The sequence below is a fragment of the Lepidochelys olivacea genome, assembly GCF_965140295.1.
Source record: "Lepidochelys olivacea isolate rLepOli2 genome assembly, chromosome: 4".
NCBI classification, from domain to species: Eukaryota; Metazoa; Chordata; order Testudines; family Cheloniidae; genus Lepidochelys; species Lepidochelys olivacea.
The window spans coordinates 112,948,162-112,971,958 of record NC_140414.1 but is presented as its reverse complement, the minus strand read 5'-3'; the positions used below and the strand labels follow the sequence as shown (position 1 = coordinate 112,971,958).

The following is a 23,797-nucleotide window of genomic DNA, read 5'->3' as shown; positions in this document are numbered from 1 at the left end:
TCAGGCCTTTCGACATTCCGCTTGCTATTTAAAGCTAAAATATGTAAAACTGTCAGAATATTTATAACACTTCAAAAGCTGACATAGGCTGCTGTCTGGAAGAAGTGTATTTCATCTGCCTTTAAAGTTGCTAGCCTTTATTTCCTTGGTTAACTTTAAAAAAAAAATGAAATAAATCTAGTTTAAAAGTGTCCTGGACCCATTGCTTTGGATCAATAGCCCTTCCTTTTCTCCAGGAATATCCTCTTTTTAACTGACCATTAAACCAAGAATTTCAAAGGATGATAGCTCAGCTAAAATAAGGATGACAAAGTTCTATGAAAATAGCCAATATATTTTGATTTCATGGAATGGGTATTTAACCATAAAATATAAAAATAGAAATTTGTAATCAGGACTGATAAGGAACCCCAATCTATCAGTGTCTTGGAAATATCAAGAGATACTCTGAGCTATATCTAAAAACTGCAATTTTGCATGAAAAGAGTGAGCCAAACTTCCGGTGGAAAGGACACCTTCAAGTTATAGAATATGTTTACAGGAGGCTTTAGTACAAATGCACCATGCTGGAGAGCTGGTTTCAAAATCCTTTACCTCCACAGAGCCTAAAAGCTCCAGTCTCTTTTTAGAAATGGAGGTGACACAAAGCACAGACCCTAGCAGTGTCCCTGGCCCATACAATTCCCCCGGCATTTCCTACCAGCTAATTGCTTAACTGTGGTGTTTTCATCTCTTCAGAACTAAGTCATGTTATAAATCAAACCTTAGTCGCCTTTCCAAGACGAGACAAGAAGATAAGGGTTTGAATTTCTCTTGGCCATGTGTAACCTTTCCTTTTCTATAGCAGTTCATGGGGGAGCAGACATGCTCATGTGTGTGTAAGAGTACCTGGAGAGAGATGCCCCTGTTGTCTTCCCCTCTTCCTCATCTCCAATCTCTCCTTTTACTACTGGAGGCTTCTGCTTGGGACAGCAGGTGAAAGTGGCCAGAAAGCCCATGCGGAAGCGCTTGTTCATGAAGCAGTAGATGATGGGGTTCACACAGGCAGAAGTGTAGGAGAGCAAATGAATAAAGGAGATAGGAGCTCCTGAGAGAAGTTGGTCTGCTGATGTGGTGTCAAATGCACGCCAGGCATTTACACTGAAGATGGGAGTCCAGCAAAGGAAAAACAAAATCACAATCACCATCAGCATGCGGATGACAAGTTTCTTGGCCATCAAGTTGGCAGTTGAGCTGTTGCTTCTGACCCTGTCTATTTTGATGATGCTGGTGGCAGAAAGCTGTTGCAGTGGCATTTTTCTCTTCTTTTTGGTTTTCTGCAGGTAGCATCCATCTCCATCCTCATATTTGTTGCTACTGGTGCTGGCTTTCCTTTCTGTATGTACAAATCAGCAGCACTCACATAAATATGTAACACAGAACATTTCTGAATAGTGATTCAAAATATAAACAGATTAGTGGAGTCTAAATTTTGAAGTAAACAAAATCCTTCATGGATGATGAGCAACTAGTGGTAAAAACTGTCATTCCAATTCTAAAGTGAATTTTGATTCAGTCATTTTTGTGAACATCTGGTGTTCCCTTTCTATGAACATCTAAATGTCTCTACTACTGTGAAAACTGGCAAAAAAGGAACATTAAGATTGAATGCTCAAATTTCTGCTGGAAGTAATTTTTGAATTGTATTTTTTAGGTTAAATTTACAATTCCTGTCACATTGCTTAATAGCCAAAATAATCTAACCTGTGACCAGAAACAATATCCATTTAGTTTATGTAACTAAAACATTGGGAATTACAAATAGCCTGTCTGAACTCTTTGCAAATAATCTGCAGATGATGGATTATTCACTGAAGAAATTTGCCAATAATTTTGGTTAACAAATACATGCAATAGTTCTGCAATCTGCTCATAGATGTTTTGTAAACAAAAAAGAGATGGCATTTATATGATAAATTATTGACTCAGCTCTACTATTCACATCTTCAAAGATAAACTTAAAACAAAACAAAAACAAATGCAAACATGCTGTTACCTCGTGAAGATTTTCTCTGGCTGACATCAAACTTTATTCCCCTGTATAGTTCCAAAGAGATTAAGCCATATGCAATCATCATTACAATACCAGGTATAAGAAAGAGGATGAGCAACAGGAAAATGTACCTGAGGAAGCCGCAAAAGAGACTGAGATTAGGGAACAGCAGAAATACAGGGAAGCAGCTGTATATTTTTGTTTCTTTTCTAAAGATCTGGGTGAAATGTTTTTAGGGCTGATAAGAGGTACTCTATTGGCAGCCCTGGAAGCTGGAATCCTCTTTTTCTCCACAGAAATAGTACAGTGCGAACAACAGCAGAGCTGGCTTCTCCACACTGTCCACCCAATGTATCTCACCCTCAGAGGCACATAGGGCTAAAAAGATGCTTCAATCTCTGTGCCCATTCAATATCTGTCCTCTACCGAGACCAGAATCATGTTGGTGGTGGTGGTGGTGGTGGTGGTTTTTATGATATAAAAGCTTGTCCAGTGGAACTTCAAATGAGCAGCTACCTGTGCTTAAGTGAGATGCTGATATTAGCCATTAACTTTCAAGAGAAATTTTGGGCCCCAGTTCGTCATGTTTGCTAGGTCCCCAGCCTCTCCCATTTCACTTTATTACAGATGTTTCAGACTTCCGGGGAGGAGGGAGTGATGATCTTGGGACCCTGGTACAACTGTTTCCCCTTTCCTCTCCCTCGTCAACCTGGATCATTACATCCATGGAGTGGGATTGTGCCCCTTCCTGCTTCCCCCTCCCCGCCCCGAGGAGTGTGCCCCCCCCCCCAGAGGCAGGCACTGGGAGGGAGATGCACGTTATTCCCCTATAGCCTCATACAGATTCTGAAGGAAAGATGGTACAGTTTGGGCTTTTATTTTTCTGCTGAACCCCTTCCATAGGAGAGATTCCACTTTAAAGAAAATCCTTGAATATTTGATTGCATATGGGTAAATATACTACATAACAAAACATAAGCAGTTTCTCTAATGGTACCACACCCAGGGAAATTATTTTGCTTTAAGGTACTTTATTAACAAATCAATCATATATTTTGAGCCTAAACATTTGCTCCTTGCAGGAACATTGCTACAAATTCACTGGACTTGCTCTGGATTCACATTGGTGTAACTGAGTGCAGAATTTGGCCTTTTAGCTTTTCTCTTCAGACATCCTCATTATGGCAAGTACCTTAAACTACTGAAAAGGTTAACATCAAATAAATATTTATATGCATGCGCCATATTTAGGTGGTGCAAACTATAGACCTGTTCTGCCTCCCACTAAGACAGTAGGAAAAATCCTATATCTTCCCTGCACCAACTAAAGTGCTTGGTTACAGGAAAAAGAAATATTAGGAAAGTATTAAAGAGTGAAAAATGAGCTTGCTTTAATGCAACGGTGCAGCTCCTTGATTATGTCCCTATGTTATTTCTGTGCCGTTTATTCACTCTCCTTGAGCGTGGACATTTATTAACACTGACTGTCCCCTAAAAGCCTGCTGCCCCCTCTTCACTAATCTCTCTAGTCACTAGGTTGGTTCTGTTCTGAGGTACATTTGCTACTTCTCCAGTTTTCATGTCATCATATTTGTTCTCAATTGAAACTGCATCAAAGAAATGTAGACAACGAAGTGAATCAGTCCTGGAAGGGGCACAGAGATACATGTGGCTTTTAAAAAGATTAATTGTTAAAAATAAACAAATCCTCTGGATATACAAAAAATAAAACAGTCCGAGCTATACTGACAAGAAGCATCACTGCTGGAAGTCTGAAAGATGCCTTCATTTCAGTGACAGTGGCAGCTTCATAGACTACAGTTTGAGAATCACTGGCCCTTTACATATATCACCCAGATGTGAAGCAAAAGTAATAAATGTATTTAAATACAAAAAAGAGCAGCAATTAAAAATAGAAATTCTTGTGACTTTTTAAACAAGCATAAAAGAATTATAAACAGTCACTAATGGTTAATAATTGATTTTCAACAGGCTTAAGGCTACCATGTAATCCTATTTTCTGCCAGATAATTATATGTTGTTTAATAGTCAATTATATCTTACCACGACTGCTGAATGACATCACTTGGCCAAAGGAGGCGACACATGTTAGCTGTGCTGTTGTTATATTTTGTAAAAGGCACCAGTTTGCTGTAAATTGGGTATGGTGACATGATGGTAAAGGAGAGACACCAGGTAGCAGCAATCACCTTCAAGGCATGAGATTTTGTCTGCCATACCCTGGACTGCAAGGGTTTGCAAATAGCACTGTATCTCTCCAAAGATATGGCAACCAGGTTGAACGTAGATACACTTACTGAAACACCTAAATATATAAAACAAAGAAATGGATTCTTGTTTTAAAAGGCTGATGGCTCTTTGTAGATAAACTTGCTAAATTTCCATGCACATATGCAAACAATGAAAATATAGCATTAGTCATATTTTCACAACTCATTAAGTTAACAGAGGTGGACCTGATTTACCTTTATGATGCTCCAGATTTATGCTTGTGTAACTACTGATGTGTATGAAAAAACAATTGACGTCTTTTGACTTAGTTCCATCAACGCAGGAAGCTGTTATCAATCAAAGTGCTTTGGTCCTGATTCATCTCTGTATTACTCCAGTTTTTACACTAGTATATCTTCATGGAAACATAACCAGTGGAATCAGTGGGGTTACACTAGTGTGCATCGGGAGGAACAAAGCAGTGAATCAGGTATGATTTTAATTTTAATTAAAAAAAGCAAGTATCTTGTTTGATTGACAACCTAACTTCCTGTTTTGATAAAATTCAGTAAAAAAAAGTTACATTTTCGTAGATTTTAGTGGAGTCACAATGGCATAAAACTGGAATAATCCAGTAGGAATCAGACCCATTTTCTATAAAAATGTTCGTTAATTTCTTTTCCTCATCGTATACAATACTTCAAACTTTCAATGATATGTGCAATTTTTTTTTCACTGTGGACCTCTGATGTGTTTACTGTATGACTAGAAATATTCCTGATCCTCAGATTTATGTCACACAAGAATTTTATGTTATGAAATTACCTTTTCTAGGGTAAATATTTGGGGTAAAAATATAAAATATGAACATTTTTACATCAGTTTCCTTTGCAAAAATCATCTGTAGTTTACACTGATTCATATTCACAATCTTTCTACATCAAAAAATGACAGCTAAAGTGCCTGGATGATATAATTATTTTAAATATCTGTTCATCATTACAGTTCCTCTGTTAACCCAGATCGCTTATGGGACAATTCACCTTCTGAGTCTTAAAATACAATTAACTTTGTAATTGTAAAACTTCATATTAGAATATATTCCCTTTGTGTGTGTGTGTGTACACACACACACACAAAGGGAATATATTCTAATATGAAGTTTTACAATTTAAGTGTTACCAATTACACACACACACGCGCGTGTGTGTGTAATGTGTGTGTGTATATATATGTGTGTGTGTGTGTAACTGGTAATACTTAAATTGAAATATAAAAAATACAATGCTTCAGTAATTTTTATTTTTATGTCAGTAATTCATTACATGTTTAAATACAACCTTTACTTTTATTGATTATATCTAAGCAAAGATGTTGAGTTCCCATTCCCACACTTCCAAAATGTATTCTCACATTACATCATAGTTTTCAAGGGCACAGGTTAAACAGAAATTCTGAGGTTCTTGTAATTAATTGCTAAGTCTCATTTTGAGATAACATAAACTTTTCAGAATTCCCTCTTTTCTTTTTACATTTTTAAAAATTAAATCTAAAAAGTTGAGACAGTATCACTTATCAGATAATTTATAAACCAGGCAGTTCATGGATCCACTTCTCTAGTGGGAGGCAGATGAAGCCAAAGCATATTGAAAGTGATGGTGGTCTTTTAAATATGACTCCATAAAAATAGTATCATTAGGCTCCATATTTGTCTCTCAGTGACTCCTGATCATATTTGATCAGTTAAAAAAATGAAAGGATATTTGTTCTGACAGCCCTGCAAATTCCACCTGGGATTGCAAAATCAGAATGTTTCCTTCTCATTTGTCAGCAGTAGTAGAAATTCTGTGGGCCAAATTCTGCTCTTGGTAATGGTTACCCTTGTACAATCCTATTTTATTTGCCCTGTAATTAGAACAATAACGATTCTGTTGGTGATATGCAAGAAGGAATAGAAAGCAGTTCCTCTCCAGGGCTTGACCCTGCAAGGTGCTGAGCCCGATCCAGCAGAACACTTAAGGATGTGCCTAATGTAAGCATATGCTTCAGTGTTATGTTAGATGAGACTAGAGAGCTCAGCATCTTGCAGGATTACGCCCCAGAGCTGTGCAGAGCTGTCTCTTCAGCTCTAATAAGAGTATTAACTTTTGTTATCAAGGTTATCAGATATGACTCTGCATACAGTACACAGGGAGAATTTTTGCTGATTACAGGGGGGTGACACTTTTACTAATATCTTTTCACATAGGTGCTGGAAGTAGGAGTACTGGGGTTTGCTGCTGCACCCCCTGGCTTGAAGTGGATTCCATTATACAGGGTTTACAGTTTGGTTCGATGGCTCTCAGAACCCCCACTATAAAAATTGTCCCAGCACCCCTGTGTTCTTGTAGCACTTTAAGTCAAATTTTAATGAAAGAAAAAGGGTTTTATAGAATATGCTTTTTTCCCATCTTCATGTGACTGCCCGGGCTAATTTTGTTCCTTAGTGCTGATCTTTCCAATAAGGTGTTAATGCCCAATCAGTCCTGCTTAGCAGGTGTTGAGAGTGCTTGGCACTTTAAAGGATCTGGCCCTTGTTTAGTATCTCACAAACTTAATGGGTTATTTACTTTAAAGTAGGTATAAAATTCAGAGACTTACCCATGAAGTAGGTGGCAGTTTTACAAACAGCACTACCAAATATAAAATCCTTCAGCAGGTTGGGAATGAGGGTGAAAGGCATGCAGAAAAGGCAAAGCATTAGGTCGCTGACAGCCAGCGACAGCAAAAATATATTAGTGACGGTCCTCATTCTTTTGTTTCTTATCAACACTGTAATTACCAGTGTGTTCCCCACGACACTGAGCAAAAATATCAACGAATATAGCAGAATTCGAACTGTCTGATGTAAATCTGAAAATTGCCACAATAAAGAATCAGTTATGAAATATGAAAATCATAAAACTAATTAATTTTTATTACAGGGGTTTCATTCGTTAACCAAAAGGTGAAGACTGCTCATCATTCAAGGCAGTAGACTTGATTTTTATCTTACTTATGCAAATCTACTGAAGTCATATCATTACACCAAAGTAAAACTGGTGGAAGTTAGAAGTCCTGGGCCTGATTCTGACCTATCTGAACTGTTCTTTGAGACAGTAAGAAACATTATGACAATCTATATTATTTTAATACATGAGAAAATTTTCTTTAGCAGCTACAAACAGTGTTATAATTTCACGTTAGTTGCTTCCACATACTGTATTAGATCGGATAACTTCGTTGTTATATAATTATTCAAGAGCAATATAAAATTGTTTCATTAAACAATTATCAGTACGGTTTACATTCCATTCTAACTGAGTATTACTCTCTAGATGTATTTATAATCTGGAAAAACAGGACATACAAAGTTCTTGCTGGTCTGTTTCTTACCCTAATTTAGCAACAAATGGTTATTTTCACACTGCCTCACCTACAAACCTTTGTGTACCTGTTTTTCTTGAAATATCCATGAGTTTGCCTTCAGCTGGAACTGGTGATGTCTGAAAAATCTATTTTCCTCCACATACCTTTAGCAGGATGAGGTGAGTCATCCACACAGAAAAACGTATCATTTTCCATGACAATATCACACAGGAAAGCAGAAATATTGGTTCCATTCTCAAGAAGGCTGTCATCAACTATTTCCATTCTTCAGTCTCCACAGGTTAGCTTATATGTGATGAAGGTGGATTTGCAACTATCTGCCCATTCTTTCTATGAGCAAAAATATTCTGGAATGAAGTCTGCAGTGAAAAGATGTTACAAAGGTTTTCCAAGTAAGTCTTTTTTCAGCTAGCCATAAGGAATATCCAGTACAAGGAACTCTGTTCAGAATGAAAAAGATTTATTCCAGTAGCATATAAAGCAGTTGAGATGCATGAGAGAAAAGCATGAACACACACGTCTTCTCCTGTACCTTCTAGATCCGCCCCCCCCCTTCTATTACTGGGTTAGTGTTGGGATTATAAACATACTAGATAGCGATTACAAAATTAACCCCTTGCAAGATTGTTTCAGCTCACATATCTACAATACCTCTCTATGTGAATCTGTTATTGCCACAGATAATAAATCATGAGCAATAAAATGATATAACAAATCACTCTTCCAGCTAACAATATTTAACATGGTAATAGGAAATACTTGAACAAAAGGATGCAGAAAAGAAGAAACATGGTTAGAGCTTTGTATGTCTACAGTTTTATTTCTTTATATAAAAACAATTTGGTTTCTTTTAAGTTTGGAAAAAATGCAGTAACATCTCTAGGTACAACTGGAAGACTGGCTAAGTAACAGATGGAGTAATTTATCACTCAGGTTCCTGTAAAATGGGGATAATGATACTTATATTCCTTTGGAAAGCACTTTGGGATCCTCATATGGAAAGCACTATAGGGGCCTGAGCCAAAGTCCACTGAAATCATTGGGAGTCTTTCCATCCATTTCAATGGGCTTTGGATCAGGCCGTATAAAAGTGCAATATGAATATTGTTTGTTAATATAAGAAGAATCCTGTGGATTTTCTCTGAGTATGGGCTTAGACGAAAGTTTCATAAATTCCATTGCACTTGCATTATCTGTAATTAGACTACAAGATAGCAACAATGAATAAACAACATCTACTTCTGATTATGTTTTTCTCCAAACACTGTCTTCATTCTCCTATTTCTACAAAGTGTGTAAACCTAAAGCTGCGTGTAAGCCAAGGAAAAATTAATAGACATAATTCACTACAAGAAATTACTGAATAATAATGGAATAAATTCATCCCTGCTGTTACTCCATTGAAGTCAAATTTATTTTTAAAAAGGGAGAGCACTAACAGGATTATGTCCTTCAGACCCCTTCTTTACCTAATATAACAAGATTGGAGGGCCTGGATTTATTTTCCAGCTCCTCCAAACTCTGATGCACAGCCACATTTTCTGGAACATTTATGGGTTTGTGTGTGTGGGGGGGGGGAGGGGTATACAGCAACACTGCAGATCAAGTCTAAATTGCTCTCATGCCTTGAAAAGGTTTATTATGATCCTTATCAATTTGTTGTACAGACTCTTGTAAATTTTCTAATCTGAGGTAAAACAGTCAAATTTTTGATCAATGTATATAATGTATTTAATGTAACTCCATCAGAATGAAATAAACTAAGTTCAGCAGGCAACACTCCTTTCCTCTTTCCAGGAATATGTCATATATGATACAAACCTAGGAGCCTTTTTCTATCTGTGACATTATAGAATTATACATTCTGGGATATTTTTTTAATTTAGAATTTTACCTGAGAGAAATAGCTTTAAATACAACTTGTTTCAATATTTACAGCAGGTTAATTTGAACATTAGGTACATCAATCTTTGAATAACTGAGTTTGAGGTCTAGCTTGCCAGTTCATCTTTAAATTCTTATTTTACAAAATAAATCACAGAGATGGTACTAACCAACTCTTACATGAAATGGCAGAGAGATTGTTATTTAAATGCAGGAGTGAATTTTGGGTTATTTCAGTATTTACTGAACACTTTCACTGCCAATTTCAGATGGGCCAAGTGGGAATTACAGCTGATTCCAAGCTCCTGCATATATTTAAAAGGGCAACTTGCAGATGTGCTGATTCAATGCATAGGATGCACAAGAAAAACAAAAAAACTGATTTGAAAGGATCACTACACTTTTTGTTTTTTTCTTTTCCTGATGGGTGATAATATTGGAAAGACAGTGAGGGTATGTCTACACTGCCCACCAGACCGGTGGGCAGCCATCGATCCCTCAGCGCTCTCCCGTTGACTCCTGTACTCCACCGCCACGAGAGGCGCAGGCAGAGTCAACGGGGGAGCGACAGCAGTCAATTCACCGTAGTGAAGACACTGCGGTGAGTAGATCTAAGTACGTCGACTTCAGCTATAAGAAAAGGAGTACTTGTGGCACCTTAGAGACTAACCAATTTATTTGAGAATAAATTGGTTAGTCTCTAAGGTGCCACAAGTACTCCTTTTCTTTTTGCGAATACAGACTAACACGGCTGTTACTCTGAAATCTGACTTCAGCTATGTTATTCACATAACTGATGTTGCATAACTTAGATCGATCTCCCCCCAAGTGTAGACCAGGACTAAGATGAAGCAGGAAACATGCTGAGCTGCCAAACACTACTATTAAGCATTTACTTTGCTGTAAGTGATCCAAGAGTCATCAGACCAAAATAAAACAGCATTTTACAACTTTCCTCTAAGTCTTACTACAGTGTTTGCACTCCTCCAGTCAAGATTCTGATCCTGCACTCTTTATTTGCATTCCACTCACTTCAGTGAGAGCTTCTTTGGTTTTAGGCTCCTTTCTGCTGTGAAAAATTAGTATGCAAAATGGGTGCTTAGGATCTGCAGATTCATAACTTTAATAGATTTAGGACCATTATGATCATCTAGTCTGACCTCCTTCATAATACAGACCATAGAATTTTGTCAAGTAATTCTTACATCCAATAACTTGTGGTAGAATTAGAGCTTTGCTCTTAGAAAGATTTCAGACTGTTGCTCTAGCTAGTCACATCTTGATGAAGGAGGGGCTCTCCTCTGCTACACACTCCACCAGAAAATATTTTCCTGCTTGGCAAAGACTTGTAGTAGTGGAATGATTTGCTGTGTTTTCAGTTCCAGTTGCATTGGTTGGCTGGTGTTAGCAATAAATCATTTGTTGTTTTTTTACTCTGTATATATTGCTACTTGAGGTTGGATTTTCTCTCAGATTCTTTTCTCCTGCAGCTTTGATATTGCTTATATCAGGAGTGGCCAACCTGAGCCTGAGAAGCAGCCAGAATTTACCAATGTACATTGTCAAAGAGCCACAGTAATACGTCAGCAGCCCCCCATCAGCTCCCCCCACCCCCACTCCCAGCATCTCCCGCCCACCGGCAGCCCTGCCAATCTGCGCCTCCCCCTCTGGCCCTGCACCTCCTGATCAGCTGTTTTGTGGCATGCAGGAGGCTCTGGGGTGGGAGGGGAGGGAGTGAGAGTACAGCAGGCTCAGGGGAGGGGGCAGGAAGGAGTGGAGTGGGGGCAGGGCCTGTGGCAGAGCCAGGGGTGGAGCAGTGAGCACCCCCCCGGCACATTGGAAAGTTGATGCCTGTAGCTCTAGCCCCGGAGTCGGTGCCTGTACAAGGAGCTGCATGTGGCTCCGGAGCCACAGGTTAGCCACCCCTGGCTTATATCTTAATATTTGTTTCTGGGTTAGTAGCTAGTGTCCTGATGTGTGTATCGTGTCCTTGCCATTAATATAACATGAAAAGGTAAGCAGACCATGTTATAATGAATACAAAGGCAACTTTTATTGAGACTGCTGGACACAGTCTGAGTGCCGGTCTTGTCTCTGGCTCCCTAGCTCCCAGATTTACCAATATAACCTGGGCTGAGCAGTCTCTCCCTCCCCACCCCCCCGCATGACGTCCCCATAAGTTCTGATCTAAAATAAAAGCAGTGGAATGGAGTAAGTAGCCAGGTGGGTAGATGTCTCTTCCTCTTCTCTCTCAATGAGCAGCCTGAGTGGGGATGTGGGTGGAGCTTCAGAGATACCCTTCCCCTTAGTCAATGAGGGAATGGCTTTAGGGCAGGAGGGAAGAGAGTCAGTTGGGGACCATTTGGGACCGCTCCAAAAAATGAAGTGCTGTCTAGCAGATGGTGTTGGGGTCACTCAGACAGGACTCTGTAATCCTGAAGCAGCCAGGGAATCACAAGAGACAGGGCAAAGATATAGGCTTCTCAAGGAAGAATTGGCAAAAAATTGGTGCTAGCAAAGGGTTTGAGGTTTTTTTGAGGGGGGATGAATGGAGGATGAATTGTGTGTTTTTACTACTTAAAGTTAATTTTTAGTTTTGACATCTGTAGAACAAGCTGACTGAATAGCTGAGTTAAAACTTACAAAGAACCCTTACCTTCCCATTTTGAAAAATACTACCTAGGTTTTTATATTGAATGCTGCAAGGGCTAGGCATTTTATATACCTCTGAAAATGTTTGTTGCTAAAATTTAATATCTGATGGTCTGTAATACAGAGCCAGTAACCATGCTCTGTTTGGTAAGGTTTGAACAACTGCTCTTTTAAGTTGTTTCGCTCTTTATTGTATACATAACTGACTAATTTCATAATAGACCACTACCTATTACACTGAGAAGTACTGTCTCCTTGTTTCCTTGTGCTCCTCTGTCTGTCAGTTTGCATCCACATGCTGTGTCTCTTTTCTTTTACTTAGATTGTAAACTCTTTGAAGTAGGGACTGTCTTTTTGTTGTGTGTACAGCACCTAGCACAATGGGGTTTTGGTCTATGACTCTCCTAAATGCTACCACCATACAAATACATAATAATTAAAATTATATAGTCTGAGTATCAAAATTCATAAGCATATTTTTAAATGTGCTTGTGCTTTAGGCCTGCTACTTACTATAAAATAGCAGGCCTAAAGCACAATCCAGTACCCATTGAGGTCAATAGGAGTAATTCCATTGACTTTACTAGTTGTTGGATCAGGTCCAATACTTGAAATTGTACAGAAAATCACACAGCATATGGCACATGTTGTACAGTATCAAATTAAACACATAGACACAGACAACAAGTGCTTCCTGATACTTGAGGGACATAATGTAAAGGGGAGGACACGTGACCGCCCCCTGTGTCTCCTCAGGAAGGAACTTCCAGCCCCACCTCCCTGAGCCAGGGCAGCCAATCCCCCCAGGTCCTGCGGGGTTGGGGCAGGTCAAGCAGAAATCTGGGTGGGAGGCACTCTTTCCCTACGTGTCGTGTATGTGTAGACAATGTAGAATGAGTGGATAATATGATAATTTGACACTGATTTAAAGAGAAATACACACACAAGAGTCATTTACCTTATGATTTAATGGAAAAAAGAAAAGACTTCTTTATGAAGCTTTTGAGTGTCATAGTTCCCACAGTATGTTCCCATGGTTTAGGAGAAATAACAATTTGAATATCTCTCTTCCACCTGGATTTAATTAATGTTACCATCAGTATGCCCTAGTTGGGAATGGACTTTGTAAGCTTCAGTCAAGAATCATTCTTGAGTATCTCTATTCTTATTAACAACATAAAAAAACAATAATAATTGAAATATGTTTCTTCGTGGCCTTAATTGTGTTAAAGCTGAAGAATTTAGACAATGTTATGGCTTTTCAAATATTTTAAATAAATGCATATAGTAATACCTCTTACTTGAGCAGAATGTGCTGTTAAAATAAAGATAATATATTATTAACCTTAATCCCTTTTCTCTCCAGTTGATGTCATTCCAGTGCTGCTGTCAAACATGGGAAACGCTAGTTTAACAGCAGAAATAATTGCTACAATTTATCATTTCGTGTCAGTATTCTAGACTACAAAATAAAGAGAATTATGCTTGTCTAATAAAAAGTCATATATGTTTATGCTTGCCTAATCATTTTTTCTTAAGAGTGAGGCTCTATTGTGTTTATTTTTTCAGTAATTCACTAGTCTGAAACCAGTGCTCAAAGATCCCATTCCTTATATAAATTTAAATAGCAACTCCACTTTGAGAGTAATAAGTCTGGAAAAGTAATTGCTTCTTTCAATGTGAAAATATAAGTTTGGCTTTAGGTTTTTTGTTATACCAAATAAAATAAGAGAGCTTATTTAAAGGATGTTTGTATCAAAATACAGAACTGGGCCCGGATCTGATTCCACTTATATGCCAGTTTCACACTGGTGTAACTGCTCTGACACTTTGGTGTGTGATCTAAATCAGACTCATGGATTTGTAAAATGCATGATATTTTGGGAAACAAAATTATTTTGAAAACAGCATTGATTTCAATGAGAGTGAGGTGCCTCTATATCTTTTGAGGATCTGAGCTGATGTTCTTTACTCAAAATAAGAATCTAAGAACATTATAAAGAAAAAAAACTTCATCAGAACTTATGTCACCTAGGCCCATCCCATTTGATTAAATGCTCATTCTTCATTAGGTAACCCAGTCCATGATTCCCAGGAAAATGGGCTCACACCGTATAAAACCAAGCAGGCTTCTGAAGTGTGAAGCAGATCTACCAAGAATGAAACATGTCCGGAAATGAAACATGCAACAGAAATCACCACATATGTCATTTGGTTTGCTAAAATGTTTGTGAAAATGTTTATGGCCTCATTTAAGTGACACTGGTCAGTAAGAAGAATAGATAACAACAATACCTCGTTCTTCTGTAGTGCTTTTTATCAGTAGATCTCAAAGAGTTTTACAAAAGGGGTCACTATCATTATGAATATCCATTTACAGGTGAGAAAACTGAGTAACAGGGAGATAAAGTGACATGCCAAAGATCACCTAATATGCCCATGGCCAAGCTAGGAAAAGAACCAGGTCTCCTGAGTCCTAGTCTGTGATCTATTCGCTTGGGCAAGCCACACTGCTCTGAAGAGAAGCAGAGTCAGATCAAGCCCAGATCAAGTGGGCATTAATTTTTCTATAGAATTAGAAATTATTTGAATTTTATGATGTAAGTCTGAAGCATCAAAGAAATATTAATTTGCATAAAAGACAACTAGTTCCTTCAAAATTCTACTGTTTTTATTAGCTAGGCTACCAGTTGAATTCCTAAATATAAGTATAACCCTTGGTTGAGGAGAACCAACTGTGAAGTAGCTAGAAAAGTATTGGCTCTGGTAGAAGAATTTACAGAGGTGCACATTTTAATCCATATTAGTATTTATTAAAAGGTTCACTTCCACTATCAGTCTTAAACTTTCATCTGACTGTCAGGGTTATGTTATTTGTTGTAAGTTGTCCATATAAGAAACTGAACATTCTAGTTGTCTTTACTTTTGGAGATTCTCTTGTTAGCCTAAAAGTGAGAGTATGTCCCATCACATAACTACCTCAGTTTCTCATGGCACTGTGGGTTCCATATCAAACTTGTGGTGTCATCTAAAAAAGTTAACCATGAGACCTCCAGAAATGTAATGAACCCTTGTCATGTAGAGGATGAGCAGAAAATGCCCATTTTCCTTTTGAGGCCTTGAGGTACTCAAGGTATGCCTAAGCTTAAGCACATGAATAGTCCTGTCAGGCCCATGCTCAAATCCCTACCTAGGGTCCCAGTCAGCTTTCAATGTCAGTTTAAAACCCTGGGCCCAGATTCTCAAAGGCATTTAGAGGCCTAACTCCCATTGATTTCAATGGCAATTAGGCCCCCAAATAACTTTGACGACCTGGGCCTTGGTCTTCATTTTTAAAACAATTAATGGATCAAGCCCCAGGTCCATCAAAGACTGAATTTTGATCCTCTGAGACAATGCTGATCATGAAGCCCAGCATGAAGCACATGAGAGCTGGGGCAAAGCTTTCTCAATCCAGGGGCTCTGGATCTGGAATAACCTTCCCAAAGAGATCAAGTGAACACAGTCTGACTACTTTTAGAAAACATCGCAAAACTTTCTGTGACACTGGATGACCAGGATCATCTTAGAGTATATTCAGGTCAATGCACTTGTGTAAACCAAAGTAATGGTTAGATGTATGAGTGTGTATTCAGATATTTAAACTTCATGAAAACTAGTGGAATGTTACTTGTATTGTTTTTGATTATCTGTTCCTACCATAATGTAATAGCAAACATTTACATGATAAATACCCTTGTAACTAAATTACCCATCAAAAAATCTTGCGAAATGCTAATGAAGGATTTAAGGATTTGAACAGAAAATTATAATTTCAAAACAAGTGGCCGTTATGTATATGGTCGGTGGTCAAAAGTCTTAGTGCATTCCTCACCCACCATCATCAAAGGAAAAAGCCCAGGTGGGCAGGAACACGGTCTACTTGCTTTCTATGTGAAAATTCTAAAAAGAAAGATCCTTTATCTCTGGACTGTTTGGATTCTAACAGGGCAGAATAACTGAATGAGAAGACAAAGATTCCCCAGAATTATTCTGGGTAGCTCTGAAAGAACTTTTGGGAAACTGGCAGTTTATTACATTACTGCTACCATTTGGAGTTACAAACTGTGATTTACCTGTACATATATTTTACCTGATTTAACATCTCAATAACGCTCATTCTTTTTTCTTAGTTAATAAATTTTTAGTTAATTTACTACAGAATTGGCTCCCAACGTCATTTTTGGTGTAAGCTCTGGAGTGACAATTGATCTGGGGTATGTGACTGGTCCCTTAGGACTGGAAGAAACCTGATGTGATGTGATTTTTGGTGTAAGTAACCATGATCACAAATTCAGTTTGTCTGGGTGGCAAGATAGGTTGGAGAATCTAAGAATACTGTCTGTGTGTGACTCCATGGTAAGGCTGATATAGTGGTCCAGGAGTTCACATTTGTAACTGGCTTGGTGAAATCTACTTATAGATCCCAGTTTGGGATGTCTGCCCTTGTTTTCTGACAGTCTACTCTGAGACAGGCACTCACAGTTGGAAACCACTCCAGACAGCGTGACACTTTCCTCTTTCAGAAAGCCTTTCCAGCATAAGTGAATTTTTACAGTCAACACTGTTTTCTATTCCCTGCCAGTCCCACCACTCCCAAAAGCCAACCCTCCTCCTAAAAAACAAATAAAAAACCCTAACACAAGCCAAGTTTTGATCCCCAAAAAAGAGAAGCGCCAGAGACTCCAATGCATCTGCTAACAACTTTGTTATTGCTACTGATTTTAGCTGCAAAACACGCAGATGCTACAGTAATGGATGGCAGTATAGAACCCTAAGGTAGATAGTCACATTTTGTGCCTGGTGCCCTAGACTTCATAGGGACTATTCAGATGCTTAAAGTTAGACACATTATTAAGAACCTTGCTGGACTGGGGCCTGAGTCTTGTTCTTTTTTAATCACAGTCTGAGGGCAATATTCTGATATTTAGTTACACCACTGTAAATCTGGACTAATTATTGAACTAACTGAAATCAGAATATGGAGCAAAACTTCAGCTGGTGTAAATTGTCATAGCTCCATTGACTTCGGGAGGTGTGACAATTTACACCACCTGAAGATCTGCCCCCTAGCCCACTGTTTTTGGAAATTTTGATGGGCTGTGCCTAAGCTGTTTATTTCCTTGTCGAACTGGACAAAATTCCTTGTATTTGGTTCTTACGGACTTCCTTGATAAACCTTATGGTCTCCAGTCATTTGGATGTCAAAATGGAGGGCAATTATAGTCAACGGGATTACTTTTGTGACTAAGAGAGACAAGGTCAGGCCCATAGACAGTGTTACCAATACTGAATATCACCATCTAATGACCACACAGTCACAATAAATTTAAACTTCAAATAATTTCCGTATAAAGTCATTCCAAAATATTATCCAAACACTGACAAAGAGTAAGAATTTCCAGAGTTTTACCATGGATAGGCTTTTAAAAGCTATTACTATGAGTCTTAGGGGTGATACTTTTGTCTAGATTATCATTAAGAAAATGCATTCTGAGGAAGAATTACTGTAGGTAGTTTTGGACTGTTTGCCAGTGTTTATATAATATTATATAGTGCAGGTAGTTAATGTGATTGAAAGGATGTAAGATATAAATTCATTTTCATTATTCAGTCTTTGTTTATATCACAGAATTTTTTAAAGCTGCCAAGGAGAACACTCAACATATTGAAAAAAAGAGACAGGCAAAATCCAGGAACAAAGTGCTTTGTAATTCACTTCTTATTATAGCAGTTCTCATTAGGGCTGTTAAATTAGGGTTCTCTAAATATTTCTTTATAACAATATTTTAATGGGTTTATAAGTAAGTCATAAAAACATTTTTGAAACATGTTATATAAAGTCCTGTGGCTGCCAATTGTTCTTTAACAAGCATTTGACAAAAACAGATATTTTTCTAGATTTCTCTTTCCTTATTTATTTTTTGAACTGGGAAACATCTACACTAAAATTTTTAGCCCCGCAGTCTGAGCCCCATGAGCCTGAGTCAACTGACCCAGACTCTGAGACTCAGTGCTGCAGGTCTTTTATTGAAGTGTAGATGTATCTTGAAAAACGTTTTCCTTTTTAATGTCCTTCTTCTTTCATCCTGTCAGATGCTTATTTTGCAGTCCTGACAACTGGGAAAAGTGACATAAACTTAAGTTCGTGTAGTACTTCCCTTACTACTGTTGAACCTTGTTACCTTCAGGGCTTAAATGATCATAATTTCCTGGAGGGCTCTCCCACTCATTTGGGGCATCAGCTGTGGCTGGTCTCGTGGCTTCTGTCCCACGGGGGAGGGAGGTAGGGCACCAGGGCTTCGGGCTTCAGCCCCATGGGGAGGGGAGAGAGGGAGGTGTTTGCCAGGGCTCCAGGCTCTGCTGCAGTGCTGTCTCAGTAAACATGGCCTTAGTAAGTTTGCCCTTAGCCCTGTATCTCTTGAAGTCAATTAGAGTTTTGGGTAGCCAAGATATGCAGAAACCATGCTATCAACATATTTTCCATCTCATCTGTGATAGGGAAACCGGGGGGCCACGCTGAGATTGCTTAATTAGGGCAAACTGCAAAGAATGGGCCAGACAATCCCCCAAACTGATAGTTATTCTAATACTTAGCTTCACCAAGGTAGCAACAAAACAGTTTCTACAATATATTACTGGTTAGTAATATATTGTAGAAGACTCCTACAATAGACAGCTCCCATAAAGCAACCCAGCTTTAGGCGCCCACTTAGACAGCCTAGTCAAATATGATGAGGATTACTGAAAATCTTGTTCATCATATTAAAAGTTCTACCAATCTCCAAGGATCAGACACATTACCCTCCATGTTAATGAATATTTCAGCTCTTATCCAAATACACGCTTACAGCCATTTCTTATTAACTAAACTAAAATTTATTAAAAAAGAAAAGAGAGAGTATTGGTTAAAAGATCATTACCCATACAGACTTGAATAAAATTCTTAGGTCCATTTCATAGTAGTGATGGTAAGCTTTAGAGCTGCAAAAAGTTCTTTTAGAATTACTCCATAGGTTCAGGATAATGTCCAATATCAGAGTGATCCTGAATGGAACTGGAGACCTCAATCTGTGATTTACCACAAACTTCAAAGAGAAATTAAGACAGTGATATCATTACATTTATAATTGATTTACATGTTGATATCTTCTTTTGATATCTGAATTAACAGAATACAGCGATAGACAGTAACTGTTTGGTTACATTGTTAACCTCTAACAATATATATGTAAACACACAAAAACACAAACATTATTGACTAATATATCTCTAAAGGTTGAATCTGGGCCAATTAGCCTGATAGTTGTGCAACCTTTTCTGGCCCCATGTCACATCATCATTTGATTTTCATGTTAATAAATATATTGAACTACAACTATGCTATCTTGGATTTCTGGAGCATCCCACTGTTATGAACCTCTTTCCACAGTAAGAATTTGTATGTATTCCTACTCTGTTTATATCTTAAGTGGTTTAATCTATCATAGGACTTTTTACAATATATATGTAAACACACAAAAACACAAACATTATCGACTAATATATCTCTAAAGGTTGAATCTGGGCCAATTAGCATGATAGTTGTGCAACCTTTTCTGGCCCCATGTCACATCATCATTTCATTTTCATGTTAATAAATATATTGAACTACTTACTATATTGGCATTCTTTTCATGCCAATTGACACTAATGTGTATGTTTATAAACTATTTGTTTAGAATGGGGAAAGTGTGTCAAAAATTAGAACTCAGTTTTGCAGTTTCTTCTTGAGTTAATTTGTGCTGGACTAATGTAGACAGTGATTTTCAGTTTCAGTCAGAATTCTTTAAGATGCTGTCAAGGTTCCTTCCCCACTCTGAACTCTAAGGGTACAGATGTGGGGACCTGCATGAAAAACCCCCTAAGCTTATTTTTACCAGCTTAGGTTAAAACTTCCCCAATGTACAAACTATTTTATCTTTTGTCCCTGGATTTTATTGCTGCCATCACCAAGCGCCTAACAAATATAACCGGGAAAGAGCCCACTTGGAAACATCTTTTCCCCCAAAATCCCCCCAAGCCCTACACCCCCTTTCCTGGGGAAGGCTTGATAAAAATCCTCACCAATTTGCATAGGTGAACACAGACCCAAACTCTTGGATCTTAAGAACAATGAAAAAGCAATCACATTCTTAAAAGAAGAATTTTAATTGAAGAAAAAGTAAAAGAATCACCTCTGTAAAATCAGGATGGTAAATACCTTACAGGGTAATCAGATTCAAAACATAGAGAATCCCTCTAGGCAAAACCTTAAGTTACAAAAAGACACAAAAACAGGAATATACATTCCATTCAGCACAACTTATTTTATCAGCCATTTAAACAAAACAGAATCTAACGCATATCTAACTAGATTGCTGATTAACCCTTTACAGGAGTTCTGATCTGCATTCCTGCTCTGGTCCCAGCAAAAACAACACACAGACAAAGAGAACCCTTTGTTTCCCCTCCCCCCCCCTCCAGCTTTGAAAGTATCTTGTCTCCTCATTGGTCATTTTGGTCAGGTGCCAGCGAGGTTGTCTTAGCTTCTTAACCCTTTACAGGTGAAAGGGTTTTTCCTCTGGCCAGGAGGGATTTAAAGGTGTTTACCCTTCCCTTTATATTTATGACAGATGCTGTGCCACTGAGCGAGAGCTATAAGATAAGATGCTAGTCCATAGTTGGTTCAGATTTTCAGTCAGTGCCCTGTGCCTTCTTTAGGTGATATAAAAGTATTCATTCCTACAACGAGAGGAAAGCTCTATCACAGAAGATAAAACTAAGAGAAACTTATGAAAGCTCTTCTGTTCTGCTCATTTAGTGTTTCCATTTTGTAGCTAATTTTTCAAATGCTTCTTGTTGTCCTTTTTTTTAAGGGAGCAAATGTTAAATTCAAGATTAAAGGTAGAGGATGTCTCAGGAATCTTGATAACAGAAGCAAAACTAGATGTTCTCCCTTTGATAGTCATTGAAGTTATCCTCTGAGCTCATAACCATCAGGAAAGGACCCCAAATCCCTAAGAGATTGTGTAGCTCTCCTTGGATCATTCTTTAATTTGTAATCTTTATTTGAAAATATTTTAATAAACAAATTTACCAACTGAAATGTCTGGTAAACTTTTGGTAAATAATTCAGCTGCATCTGTCATATGTCAGAATGCCTGCCAATTCCTCATAAAATAATGAAATATACTTTCATGCAGGGAGAAGACTGGTTCTCTTTAACTATGATTATCACCAAAGCCCTGTTATAGGAATGACAGAAATTCTGGAACTAACATGACAGATCCTGCAGTCCTTCCTTACTCCTGGGGGGAATTCTGTGCCACTGCACACATGCAGAATTCATGTCTGGTGCAGAATTTTGTTTCCTGCAGAAAATACATTCTGCCCAAGAAGTGCTTCAGTTCTGCCTTTAACCCATCAGAGGTCACTGAGGCTCCAGAACTGGCTGCATTCGTTATAGCAGTCTGCCAGTGGAGCTAGGTTAGGAGACAGAATGGGGCACACGATGCTGCTGGGGTGGGTCACAGACTAGGGTTCAGAAGGACTAGTGGGGGGACAGACTGGAGCAGGGGCTCAGGAGCTAGTGGGGTGACAGCATTGAGCCAGGGGCTGAATGGGAGGGGGTGCCCTGGAGCACATGGGCATGGGGGGTAGGAGGGCTCCAAGGTCACAGGGGGATAGGGGTTCCAAGGCTACATGGGGGTGGGAGTCTCCAAGGCCAGATGGGGATGTGGGGGTGCAGGGGCACAGGGGCAGATGTGCCTGACTGAATGGGAGAGGCTCAGGATCAGCCAGGGTTTGAATGGAGGAGGCTCCCCAACTCCCTAACAATCCTGGCCCCTCCCCGAAACTTCCATACTTCTCCTACCCACACCCAACAATCCTCCAGGTTCACTCCCAAGCTCCTTCCCTCTCCCTCAGCTCCTCCATTATGCCTGACTCCCCCAAGCCTTTACACTGCTTCTAAGGGGTGCGGATATATGTTTCTGTATTGTAGTTTAAATGAATTACTCAAAGTTCTGTATTAACATGCATAGTAAGGAATCTTTTTTTGTGTCTGTATTATTACAGACATACTTGCTGACAAGTATTTTGAAATAAATTACCAAAATAATTGAAACTGGCATGTTTATATTGTGTTAGTTTGACAAATAAAATATGCAGAATTTTGCAGAATTTTAAAATGTGTGCAGAATTTTTAATTTTTTGGTGTAGAATTCCCCTCGGAGTACTTACTCTATCAGATTCCCATTAAAGTCAATGACCGAACTGAAGTCAAAGAGAATTTTGATTAACGAGCACAGGGCCCTGCATAAGGACTATTGTAGCTGAAGGTTTGACGCTCACTCTGATACTGCTTTATAATGGAATATATGTATTCCAGGCACTGAACAAATATATACCAGATTATTTTAAACTTTGATTAAATATTCCATAAAAGAACCTGCCCCTATCTTAGACAGAGAATACACTACTGATGTTAGTCGAGTATGTTTATAAAACTAACATGACTGGAGAATCAGGACCTCTGTGCACATACCTGTTTTACAAACTTGGTAACTCAAAATTGCTACATGCTATTTAAAATGAATATGAAAAAGTAGTTGACATTATTTCCCAAGCCACATCTTCTCAATATAAAAATAAGTTATTGTCAACAGAAGGCTTCAATTTATGTAAAGCCAAGATCTGTGAAGACAAATAATATATCTAAAATCAAGAACAGAAGCATTGTCAAATTCTCTAAACTAGAGTATTAAGCCTTGTAGTTATTCGTAGGGAAATCTAGCTTTCATGTTCAGACATCTATTAGATAAAATATATTACTTTTCATAAAGAATAGTCTTTGCAATAAGAGATCTTTTCTGCCTTAATAATTCAAAATATATGATGCAATCTTTCCTATATTCTGCAGACTGCATCTATGGTATTAGCAAAAAAAATTTCATTACACAACAGGAATTGGTTATTTAAAATAAAATATGAAAACTTGTCAAGATATGGTGCCATGTTTCTTTGCAGTGATTTTAATATTTCTTAAAGTTGATGAAGGTGAATCATTGACAGAAATTGCCCTTTTTTCTATTTTGTAATTTTTGTAAGACCTGATATGTTGTCAGCTTCATCAAAACATTGTGGGCCTCATCAATCCTTACTCACACATGTAGTCCTATTGGAGAAAATAACAACAATGATATACTTGCATGATTGGGCCATAAATGAGATTGTTAGAAATAATTTTTCTATAGTGTACTGTGAAATGTTGAACACCTCTGAAGACAGGTTGAGTATACTCCACTTCCATTAAGCTCTATGGTAGTAGAAGGTGCTCAAGCATCATCTCATTGAATCAAACATCTATTTTCTAAAGGAAACCTTCTTTCAAACAGTATTTCCACCAATATTTGAGACTTCATCTTGACACTTCATATGTTACCTTTGCCTCTGTCTTCTAAAGATGTTCACATCCATTTTTAATGGACCGGCAAGCTGTACACAGCAGTGACAAATGTCTGGGGTAAA

General features: G+C 38.2%; 1 protein-coding gene across 1 annotated transcript; it reads right to left on the bottom strand.

Moving 5' to 3' along the window:
- Positions 1–848: 848 nt before the first annotated feature.
- CCKAR (cholecystokinin A receptor) lies at positions 849–7,936 on the bottom strand (the record flags this gene model as incomplete). Its single annotated transcript, XM_084626771.1, has 5 exons — positions 849–1,375; positions 2,036–2,163; positions 4,097–4,358; positions 6,905–7,156; positions 7,816–7,936. 5 exons carry the CDS (start codon positions 7,934–7,936, stop codon positions 849–851), a joined length of 1,290 nt encoding a protein of 429 aa, XP_084482897.1.
- Between the last annotated feature and the right edge of the window lie 15,861 nt (positions 7,937–23,797).